The sequence below is a fragment of the Penicillium oxalicum genome, chromosome V, assembly GCF_001723175.1.
Source record: "Penicillium oxalicum strain HP7-1 chromosome V, whole genome shotgun sequence".
Lineage (NCBI taxonomy): Eukaryota > Fungi > Ascomycota > Eurotiomycetes > Eurotiales > Aspergillaceae > Penicillium > Penicillium oxalicum.
The window spans coordinates 2,918,043-2,929,420 of NC_064654.1; the positions used below are offsets into that span (position 1 = coordinate 2,918,043).

Below are 11,378 nucleotides of genomic sequence, written 5' to 3' on the forward strand. Positions count from 1 at the left end.
TGTTCCAGGGTATCATGACGGATCCGAGATTTTCGAAGCATGAGCCTCTGAGACTAAGCAAAGAAGTGTGCCTGCCCACGATGAAGCATACATCTGCCCATATACTCGCACTGTAATGACCTTCCGAACATCGCCAGCTTCAGAACCTACTCGCACCCCACTCGGGCCAAAGGTCAGCTGATCTATGGTTTCTAGGTGCCTGAGGCATAATAGTGAGGTTCATCCGATCAGAACGGGAACAAACAGAATTCCTGGCGCCGGGCAAAGGGCAGCGCACAGCGGGCAGGCGCCGAAAGGGACCTCGGCTCAAGACACTTCACCGCAGCGCCGAGGTGCGCGCCAGCGCTTGTGCCCTCCCGGTTTCTAGGCTCGGTCATTGCTCAGAGTTCCTATCCTTCGGGTGACATCGGTCACTGCGATCTTGAATGTCCTGGTGATAATTCCGTGAACCGTTCTTATCGCGCCCCCTTTTCGAGGTGTCTGGCCTACTCCTTGCCACCTGCTCAACGCTCTTCCATCCTCGGAGACAAAGTCGTTTTGTGATCGAGGGTCTGCTCCGCTCACCCGTTCATGCTCGCCTGCCCGGACATTACGCTCAAAATCATCAACATATATAAAGCGGCCCTTTACTAAATTTCTCATTGCCATGGCGGGTCAATCTAAGCCTGTTCGCCTCTCCCCATGGGGAAGTGCCGTTGCGGGCGCAACGGGAGCCGTTCTCGCAAATGCACTGGTGTACCCTCTGGATCTGTAAGAGACCCCACACTCAACCCAGACCAGTCCGTGGGAGATTGACAGGCTGAGCTTGTTTGCTAATAAAATCGATTTTGTAAAGGGTGAAGACAAAGCTGCAGGTTCAAGTAAAACAAACGAAGACCGCGGACGGACCGACCGACACGGAACACTATGACGGCACCGTGGACGCTCTCACCAAAATTGTCGAGAAAGAGGGCCTCACGGGTCTGTACTCGGGGATTGCGGGCTCACTCCTCGGAGTTGCGTCAACAAACTTTGCATACTTTTACTGGTACAGCGTTGTGCGTACCCTGTATATGGCTTCAAAAAAGAGCTCCGCAAACCCCGGAACCGCGGTTGAATTGTCTCTTGGGGCGGTCGCCGGAGCCGTTGCACAGGTCTTCACAATCCCCGTTGCGGTGATCACCACCCGGCAGCAAACTCAGCCGAAAGACGAGAGAAAGGGATTAATCGAGACCGGTCGGGAAGTTGTCGATAGTGAGGACGGCTGGTCCGGCCTCTGGCGCGGCCTCAAGGCCAGTCTCATTTTGGTTGTGAACCCTGCGATCACGTATGGTGCCTATCAGCGCCTGAAGGAGGTCATTTTCCCCGGCAAGAATAACTTGAAGCCATGGGAGGCTTTCAGTGAGTGCCCATCAGATGCGAAGAATTAGTCTATACATGACAAGTGACTCATACCGATTGGCAGTTCTCGGTGCCATGTCCAAGGCCCTGGCAACCATTGCGACTCAGCCTCTGATTGTTGCCAAGGTTGGTCTGCAGTCTCGCCCTCCAGCAGCCCGCCAAGGCAAGCCTTTCAAGTCTTTCGGGGAAGTGATGCGATACATTATTGAGCATGAAGGTGTTCTTTCCCTCTTCAAGGGTATTGGTCCCCAAATCTTGAAGGGTCTGCTGGTTCAAGGTCTCCTGATGATGACCAAGGAGAGGTACGTACAAGATATGTGGAGTTTGGACCTTCATGGTGGCACTGCGATCTAATTCTCTCACAGAATGGAGCTTCTCTTTGTTCTTTTGTTTGCCTATCTCCAGCGAATCAGGAAAGAGAAGCTGCAAAAGGCAATTGACACCGCGGCGGCCAAGGCGAAAACCAGCATGCCGGCGACTCTCAAGTAGGGCGATACCATCCCAGTGACGACTTTTTCTATATTCGGCATACTTTCTCTGTCGCAATACTCGTGGTAAGCCATGGGTCGCGGACTTGAAGGGCTCTGGGGTCTTTCATTTGTCTGCCTCAGGGATCAAAATGACTAGACACAAGTGGATAGTGAATAGGATGGGGGGCCTTCGTTGTGTGATTCAATAGAAACATATACTTTCATCTCGGCCCGTAGGGAAATTGGAATAGATTTGTAAATAGTTATCAATTCTACTTGGAGCAAGTAACAATGGCCCAGCTTTTTTTTTGTAGAGGATCAAACATATTGCCAGGCGCAATGATATACATGTTGTCATAGATGTGGCTGAAGGAGTGGTCTGCTCAAAATTCCAGTTGGTTTGGAGTGGGTCAGCCTGGACTGCACGTATCCGCGGCTGCCAGCCACCGATCAAGCACGGTGCTATGTTTGGAGCTCTCTGCTTCGTTTCCACCACCTAAGCTTGGCTTAACCTCGACCCTTCTCACCCGTCTCTCTTCGCCATTCTGCCGACCAGCAGGTCTATGGGCAGACATGCGATGGCCACCATGGAGTTCCGAATCCAATAGCGACAGCAAGCCCGATCGAGACAGCATCGTCTCGAGGATCTCGAGCATCTCAAGCGCGTCATCCGACCCCACATCCGCAACAAACAATGCCGGCTCGCCCTTGGACTGGACGGCCTTTACAGAGTCCAGGACAATCATCTCAAGTCTCCTTCTGACCAGCGGAATCTTACTTGCGGTGCGCTTTCACCGCAAGTACTTGCGACGCATTCCTGATGCGCCTAGCATCTCACCGTCATTTCTGCGTCGTCGGTCCATTTTTGGCAAAGTCACCAGTGTAGGCGACGGTGATAATTTCCGCATATTTCACACTCCCGGAGGGCGCCTCGCTGGATGGGGCTGGCTACCGTGGAAGAGGATACCCACCAGTAAGAAGGAATTGAGAGACAACACTGTTCGTATCTTCTTCCAACTCCCACAATTTCTCTCGTTTCCTTCAAAAATCTCTAAAAAACCATTCGGAAATGACTAGATTCACATTCGGTTAGCGGGTATCGATGCCCCCGAGCTGGCGCATTTCGGCCGACCCGAGCAACCCTTTGCGCGTGAAGCCCACCAGTGGCTCACTTCATACCTCCAGGGCCGACGTGTGCGAGCTTCCGTCTATCGCCAGGATCAGTACAGTCGCGTGGTGGCGAGTGTCCATGTGCGACGGGCTTTTGATTTCCCACCTTTCCGCCAGCGGGATGTCTCATATGAAATGCTGAAGCGTGGACTGGCCACGATATACGAAGCAAAAGTCGGCGCCGAGTTTGGAGGCGAGAAGTTGGAGCAGAAATATCGCCGTGCGGAATGGTGGGCAAAGGCACGGTCCAAGGGTCTCTGGAAGGACTATCGTCATATAGGGTCGAATTGGGAGAGTCCTCGAGAGTACAAGAAGCGGATGGGGATGGGTGAGCCATCTGACGCTGGTGGAAAACCTACTTGAGAGCGCAGATAGAGTCAGGCACCTGGTACCTTGGGGACCTGTGCTTTGATACGCATACTATGATATTATGAAGTTTAATCTCAACCTTATTGTCATGAGATGCACTCGGGAATGTCAAGCCGTTCATACTTGGGCCAGTCTGCTTGGCCTGAGAAATTTACTAGGTCAGGCATATATACATGAAGCAGTATCGAAACCTTTGATGTTTCGAATGAGAAGAACAGCAGAAATTAGGGATTGCGAACCCATGAGACACGGGCCTCAATCACCGCTTGCGACATGTTAAAAGGCCCGAGATGCAAAAAAAGGATTCGGGTACTACCAAGAATGATGGAAGAACGTCCAGCAAACCAAATACATTGAGCATTCTGATAGATGTGCCTGTGTCACAGCTCTGACTTTACATCGCCATCAACATGAGCATAGATTCTTCACAAGCATGCTCATATGAATTGCACTACCACAAATGCCTCTCCCGAAAAGACGAATCTCCGAGAAAAGGGCCAACACCCGTTCCGGAAATTAGAGATTCCGTATATACAAGAGGCTCGGTGGTCTGGTTCTGGTAGCCCTCTGTGACCCCGAGCAGTGGCCGGAGGATGCGCCGTGCAGAATTCCTCATTCCTCTGCACTCAGCTCGGTAGCTCTTCGATCGAGCTTGAATCGAGGCCAGTCACTTGCGTGCGCTATAGACACGCGCACGTGGAACCAAGGGTCATTCAGCCACTGGATCCGAGATGTGCGGCTAGTTGCCAGCTTGATTCACTGCTCCTTGAGCATCTTTTCGGCAGCTCAGCAGAATCTACGCTCAATCTCGGCAAAAAGTTTCGGCGAAATTTCGTCACTGGAATTCCCTTCGACACGCCAGAGACAGCCACGGCGCTCATAGTGCTCAAGCAAAGCCCGACTTGTCTCCTCGAACTTGCGCAGCCGCTGTTTCCATGTGTCAATGGAATCATCCTCTCTCTGTGTCAGCGGCTCTCCGGTCACATCGTCCCTGCCGGCCACCTTGGGTGCATGGAAGTCAGTGTTGTACACCCGACCTGAGGGCTCATGGACCCAGCGAGACGCGATTCGAGACAGTATGACAGACGGTGGAGTGACGAGATTGACCACAAAGTTCACCGGAACAAGGGCATCCAAGCTGTTTGCTTGGCTTGCGGTTCGAGGGAAGCCGTCGAGGATGAAGGAAGCTGTCGGGCACAGAGTAGATGAGGGGGTTGAAGGAGCGGAAGAAGAGTCCGCCGACTCATTGGAAGGGGAAGACGATGACGATGATGATGACGATGAAGAGGGGGAGGATGAAGGAGACGAAGGAGGGAGCCAGCCCTTGGATTTGAGTTCGGAGGAGATGAGACTGAGAATCATCGAGTCGGGGACGAGATTGCCGGATTGCATTGTGGCTTCCGCTTCGAGGCCTAGAGCAGGCGTTAGCAATACGATCAATCCCCCGAGTTATCCAAGCCGCGCCAGCCCCCGGGAAGTTCCCAAACTCACCGAGCGGTGTCTTGCGACGCACGTTCTCGCGAAGAAGGTCTCCGGAGCTAATTGAGGCGAGTTGGGGAAACCGAGCCAGCAGTCGCTCGGATTGTGTTCCCTTCCCTACTCCCGGCGCACCGACCAGAATGATCCGTGCAGCCTTTTTGAGCTGCCTGGTGGTTTGTGACATTTTACTTGAGGATGTATGTGTGGGAGTGACAAGTGGTTGTCGCGACGTTCGATCGTGTACCTGGAGTGACCCAGCCTCGGTCTCAGAAATTATCTCCGACGGCAGTTCCTGGAATGGTTTGGTGGACCCGGACAGGCGACAGGGCCGAGGCCAAAAGAAAAAAAAAAAGAAGAATCAATTGCGGGCAGAGCGCCAAAGTCGACGTGCGCTCAAAGGCAGATGTACAGAGTGGTTGACGGGAGAGACGTGGAGAAAGTCTTGACAATGATTGCCGGACTCGAGTCGGAGTGATAGGCGATTTCGACTTCTACGTATACCTGCCCTGATCAACCCGGTACTTATTCATAGGTTCAGGCTCAATTCCCGATTTTGTGGGGGGTGGGAATTGCGGGTGCTTTCTTCGGTCCCCGGTGAGAGAGCTCCGGCGAAAATTGCGGGAGGACGATAAGTACTGCGTAGAGTGGAGGATAGTGACGAATTCGATAACTGTGGGCCTCAACATATCACGGAGTATGCTGACTCCTGAGAGCTACAATTTCACCGTGCAAGGGGCTACTGTATTGTTATGGAAATATACGGTACTCGATATCCCCAATGACAAGTCCCTCCTTCGGCGATTATCGGCAGAAGGTCATGGTTCTCGCCGACCGTCACGTGAAAATAGTCTGTCGAGAAGGGCTTAACGGCATTCACAGCACAGACCGTGTGGAGGACCGAGGACGTTTGAGGAGCATAACAGTATGCAGTTGATGCCGGGTACATGCGCCCATCGCGCGATTCGCTCCAAGGATTGGGGAACCAGGTCGTCATGCCATGACCAGGCTTTGAGTTCAGGCCACCAGGCCCCAAGTGGGTGGTCGCCGATCGCGTTTCACGTGATCTGAGCCGGGCGCGCGCACGCGACGCGTTGGCCATCAATTAATCCTCGATTTGGTGATCACTGCTACGGGTGTCACCCTCGACCATAACCGGGCGACGTTGAGGTACAATCAAGGGTTTCATATCATAGCATCGGCATCATGATTCGACAAGATGCGCACCGTATCGATCCAAAGCGTCGCGCTACAATTGATCACAAGAAAAGACAGTTTGCGACACCAACCTACAAGCAGCAAGACTACCCGCATCGTTTGAATTTGTACGATACACCACCTACTGCGGAAATTACCCTTGAACAATTCGAGCAATGGGCGATCGATCGCCTGAAGGGTAGGTGACTCGTAAAATGTCCATGCAGGCTCGATTGCTTCATCAGGTGCTGATTGTGGACAGTCCTGGCCGAGATCGAAGCATGCTCTTACCGCAACAAGTCTCCTGCGGAGACCGAAGCTCACATCACACCTCTCCTCCAAAAGTTTCTTCCATTATCGTCCAACACCGCGTCCCCGAACGGTGCGGCAGATCCTCGTCTGAAGAATGAACGCCAAAAGGATCACTACTCACACTTCATCCTCCGGCTCGCTTTCTCCGCGACGGAGGACCTTCGTCGTCGATTTGCGCGTGCGGAGACGATGCTTTTCCGGTTCAGGTTTCAGAAGGACGACTCTCGCGAGCGGCGTGCGTTCATTGAGAGTCTGAACCTGGATTGGGAGCCTGTGAGTGAGGATGAGCGCAATCAGGTTGCTGAGCATCTGGTCGGGGCGACTCCAGGTCTACGCCGTGTCGATGAGGAGACTTGGTATAAGGTCGACTGGGAGAAGGTTGCAGAGCTCGTCGAGCGACGGTCTGTGTTCATGAGGCGAGGCAAAGCCTATGTGCCCGGCAGAGAACAGCTGAGCATGATCGTGGCCGAATTCACTGCTCGTCTGGAGCGCTCATTAGAGGTATATTCAGACTTCTTCGTCTTCAGGCTGGGGCCGTTGGCTGTTCGCTCGCTAATAATTGAATAGCTCACGAGCCGAGCTCTTCCTCGATTGGACGAAGACGATCGTCTCACCCCCATACTCAACCACCTCTCCAAGAATTTCGGTAGTGCAGAATCAGTGTACTCCGAAGCTGAAGGTCACGTCGACGGCACAGCAATCACTGCCAGCTCCATCGATTCCCTCTCTCAGCATTTCCCTCTGTGTATGCGCAATCTCCACATGAATCTGCGCAAAAACAACCACTTGAAGCATTTCGGGCGACTACAGTACACCCTCTTCTTGAAAGGCATCGGTCTTTCACTGGAGGAGTGTATCCTATTCTGGCGGCAATCCTTCAAGGGCAAGACAGACGACGAGTTCAACTCTCAGTACAAGTACAACATTCGTCACGCTTACGGTGATGTTGGCGGAGACGTGAACCGTCGTGGTCGTGGATATCCTCCCTACTCATGCCAGAAGATTCTCGGTGATAACAACGTGGGAGTGGGTCAAGCACACGGATGTCCCTACCGGCATTTCTCAGTCGACAATCTGATCGGACTGCTCCAAGGGACTGGTGTCAATGACAAGGAGGTCCTTCGCGGCGTTCGCGAGGACGTCGGCAAGCAACGATATCATATCGCGTGCAACAGGGTTTTCGAATGGAGTCACAAGACTGAGATCAAGAAAGTGAAGGAGGATGGCACATGGAGTCAGGCAGACCTGGACACTATTGTTCATCCCAACACCTACTTCAAGCGCAGCTACTTGCTCAAGTCATTGGCCAAAGCTCCGCCTCGTGGGGAGGCTTAATTCTCGATATGTTTTTCACCCTCTTCTTTTTCCTCATTGGAAGTTATGTCGGCTGGACCATCACGTAACATTTTCAAATACATTGTGCAGTATAAATTTTTAAGATGTATCGAGCTTAGTGCGATCGTGGTAGGATCTACGCGTAGGGTGCACATAATACAGATGAAAATTTTCAATTCTTTCTCGAAGCTAGACAAGGTCTGTGACCACAGCTGATTCCCAATAAATCCGAAAGGATCGGAACGACCTTTCAAAATCAGGTGCCCAGCAACGGGTCAAATCGCTCTGCGCTCGACGCGAAAACAGACATCATCATGGTATGATGGAAGCTGTCGACAGTAATGTGATATTTTGTCGGCGTGAATAAAACATGAGGAAAGGAAAGAAAATGTGGAACTTCGCCGACAATTTAAGAATCTTGGAGTCCGGCGGACGCGGAAGACCATTAGTGCTGCAACCTGGCCTTAGTTGATCTAACCCAATGCCCTCATTCACCATATCCCTTTATCTTGATCTCCGCCATTCCCTCCCAGTTGACCTGGACCTTCATTCTCACTGGGATCGGGTTATCCTTTGGAGAACAAGTCCCGACACCAGTCATCTGATAATTCAATAATCTACCGAGGAGCCTTTGTGACTCAACTCGGCGTAGCTCAACTTGCTCCGCCCGTACACCCCTCCTTCTCCTTTGTCAACATTGGCCCGAGTCTAAGGAATCAAACGACGCAATGGATTACGAAGCGCTGAAGGATCAATGGAGTGATGTGGAGGACCGTGATGGCCTCAGACTCAGCTGGAACACTTTTCCAAGCTCTCGCATGGTGCGTGGCCTGGACTTGGGCTATCCTTCTCTCTAGTCCCCACGTCGCATCATCCTCTAAACATAGCTACAGGAAGCTTCTCGACTGGTCGTCCCTATCGGTGCCATATACACCCCGCTGAAGGAGAAGCCCGATACTCCGATCCTGCAATATGAGCCCGTCACCTGCAAACAACCCTGCCGGGCCGTGCTTAATCCCTTTGCGTATGTTCCTGCACATTGAAGGGTGTTCCCCGGACCTTTGCGATCAACTAATACCCCCGCCTAGGACCGTTGACATCCGCGCGAGAGTATGGATTTGTCCCTTCTGTCTGATGCGCAACCCTCTGCCGCCTCACTATAAGGACATTACCGAGCAAACGATACCACCAGAGCTTCACCCCACGAGCACAACGATCGAGTACCAATTGGCCCGCCCGGCTCCGGCTCCCCCAATCTTCCTCTTCGTTGTCGATACTTGCCAGGAGGAGGACAGTCTACAGGCAGTTCGCGACTCGCTCGTCATGAGTTTGTCTCTGTTGCCGCCGAATGCTCTCGTCGGTTTGATCACTTACGGCACCATGGTAGGCATCGTCATACATCACACATCCTGATCAATGCAATCGCACATTTGCTGATTTGTTGTAACTAGACACAAGTTCACGAGCTCGGTTATGCCGAATGCGCCAAGTCTTACGTATTCCGAGGCAACAAGGACTACAATGCGAAGCAAGTGCAGGAAATGCTGGGTCTTGTAGGCGGTGCCCCCCGTCCAGGCATGCCTCCTCAGCAGCCGGCGGTGCGACCCCCTCTTGGACCTGCTGCCCGATTCCTTTTGCCCGTGCAGCAGGCAGAGTTCCAAATCACCAATGTTCTCGAGCAAATGCAGCGCGACCCATGGCCCGTGGCGAATGACAAGCGTCCTCTCCGCTGCACTGGTGTCGCCCTGAGCGTTGCTGTCGGATTGCTTGAAGCCTCCTTCCAAAATGCCGGTGGGCGTATTATGGCCTTCCTCAGTGGTGCAGCTACCGAGGGTCCCGGTCATGTTGTTTCACCCGAGCTGAAGGAGCCTATCCGTTCTCACCATGACATCGACCGGGATAACATCAAGTACTACAAGAAGGCCGTCAAGTTCTATGACGCGCTCGCCAAGCGCGCCGCTAACAATGGTCACATTGTCGATATTTTCGCCGGTTGTCTGGATCAGGTTGGTCTCTTGGAAATGAAGAATCTCGTCAATTACACCGGTGGACACATGCTCCTCACGGACAGCTTCACTGCATCTCAGTTTAAGCAGTCATTCATTCGGGTGTTTGACAAGGATGCCAATGATAATCTGCTGATGGGCTTCAATGCCTCTCTTGAAGTCCTGACAACCAAAGAACTTAAGGTCACCGGTCTTATTGGACATGCCATCTCACTTAACAAGAAGTCGAGCTCTGTCGGCGAGACCGAGTGCGGAATTGGAAACACGTGTGCGTGGAAGATGTGCGGTATCGATCCATCTTCGAGTTATGGCGTCTATTTCGAGATCGCGAACCAAGGTGGCCCAGCGGCAGTACAGGCTGGTCCCCAGCGTGGTATGATGCAGTTCCTGACGTACTACCAGCACTCCTCAGGGCATTACCACCTGCGGGTTACCACCGTGGCTCGGCCTTTGAGTGGTCCTGCCGGGGATCCCACTTTGGCCCAGTCCTTCGACCAGGAAGCTGCTGCTGTGCTGATGGCCCGCATCGCTGTCTTCAAGGCGGAGGTGGATGACGGGCCCGATGTTCTTCGCTGGGTGGATCGCATGTTGATCCGACTTTGTTCCCGGTTCGCCGATTATCGCAAGGATGACCCAACCTCTTTCCGTCTGGAGAAGAATTTCACTCTGTACCCGCAGTTCATGTTCCACTTGCGACGAAGTCAGTTCCTTCAGGTCTTCAACAATTCCCCCGATGAGACTGCTTTCTACCGCCATGTCCTGAACCATGAGGATGCTGGCGACTCGTTGGTCATGATTCAGCCCACCCTGGATTCATACTCTCTCGAGGTGGAGGGTAGTCAGCCCGTTCTTTTGGATTCCGCTTCCATCCAGCCTGCACATATTCTTCTTCTTGATACCTTTTTCCACATCCTCATCTTCCACGGTGAGACCATTGCTGAGTGGCGCAAGGCCGGTTACCAGGACCAAGAGGGCTACGAAAACCTCAAGGCGCTCTTGGAGCAGCCTAAGGAGGATGCTAGGGTATGTTCTCCTGGCTTTATTCCTGACCGGTATGCATATGGTTTGATTAACTCCCGTGAATTTTTAGGAGCTCATTGCCGATCGCTTCCACTGCCTCGTTTCATTGTCTGCGACGCCGGTGGCTCACAGGCCCGTTTCCTTCTATCTAAGCTCAATCCTTCCACCACGCACACTAGTGGTGGTTACGGAGGCGGCGTGTCCTCGCAAACCATCTTCACTGACGATGTCTCTTTGCAGACATTCATGGATCACCTCATGAAGTGAGTTCAATTCATCTGCGTTGGTTGCGATCATTTGCTAATTCTTTCAATAGGCTTGCTGTATCTGGCACGAGCTAGGTTAGGTGATGGACATGATGAGCCAAGTGAAGTAATGGGCGGTCCGACATCGACCCGCTCGGGTCATGTGTATCTTTAGCGGTGATTTAGCTCTTTTTTCTTTTCCCTTTCATTGAAGTCCCGCGTAGATGAATGAATTATGTCAAGAACCCTGGGCCTTGTACGTGTGAGTCAAGTATGTAACGGCTGTAGCAAAAACCAAGCATATATATGTGCCTATTCAAAGGGGAACAAGGCAATCCTGGTCTCATTGCCCAAATTAACTAGCCCGAGTCTGCGCTTCAGTGTCCAGCATCAGTCGT

At 52.5% G+C, this 11,378-nt stretch overlaps 4 protein-coding genes across 4 annotated transcripts; 3 read left to right on the plus strand and 1 right to left on the minus strand.

Moving 5' to 3' along the window:
- Positions 1-646: 646 nt before the first annotated feature.
- POX_e07026 (putative endonuclease lcl3) lies at positions 647-3,383 on the plus strand (the record flags this gene model as incomplete). The annotated part of the gene is made up of 6 exons (XM_050115837.1): positions 647-750; positions 836-1,380; positions 1,445-1,682; positions 1,746-1,865; positions 2,246-2,849; positions 2,928-3,383. The coding sequence occupies 6 exons, from the start codon at positions 647-649 to the stop codon at positions 3,381-3,383; spliced, it is 2,067 nt and encodes a 688-aa protein (XP_049968297.1).
- Positions 3,384-4,175: 792 nt separating this feature from the next.
- POX_e07027 (GTP:AMP phosphotransferase AK3) lies at positions 4,176-5,052 on the minus strand (the record flags this gene model as incomplete). Its single annotated transcript, XM_050115838.1, has 2 exons — positions 4,176-4,801; positions 4,881-5,052. 2 exons carry the CDS (start codon positions 5,050-5,052, stop codon positions 4,176-4,178), a joined length of 798 nt encoding a protein of 265 aa, XP_049968298.1.
- A 1,019-nt stretch (positions 5,053-6,071) lies between these two features.
- POX_e07028 (putative DNA primase large subunit) lies at positions 6,072-7,709 on the plus strand (the record flags this gene model as incomplete). Its single annotated transcript, XM_050115839.1, has 3 exons — positions 6,072-6,261; positions 6,325-6,875; positions 6,942-7,709. The coding sequence occupies 3 exons, from the start codon at positions 6,072-6,074 to the stop codon at positions 7,707-7,709; spliced, it is 1,509 nt and encodes a 502-aa protein (XP_049968299.1).
- A 728-nt stretch (positions 7,710-8,437) lies between these two features.
- Positions 8,438-11,076, plus strand: POX_e07029 (Protein transport protein sec23; the record flags this gene model as incomplete). The annotated part of the gene is made up of 5 exons (XM_050115840.1): positions 8,438-8,530; positions 8,603-8,733; positions 8,798-9,092; positions 9,161-10,998; positions 11,052-11,076. 5 exons carry the CDS (start codon positions 8,438-8,440, stop codon positions 11,074-11,076), a joined length of 2,382 nt encoding a protein of 793 aa, XP_049968300.1.
- Between the last annotated feature and the right edge of the window lie 302 nt (positions 11,077-11,378).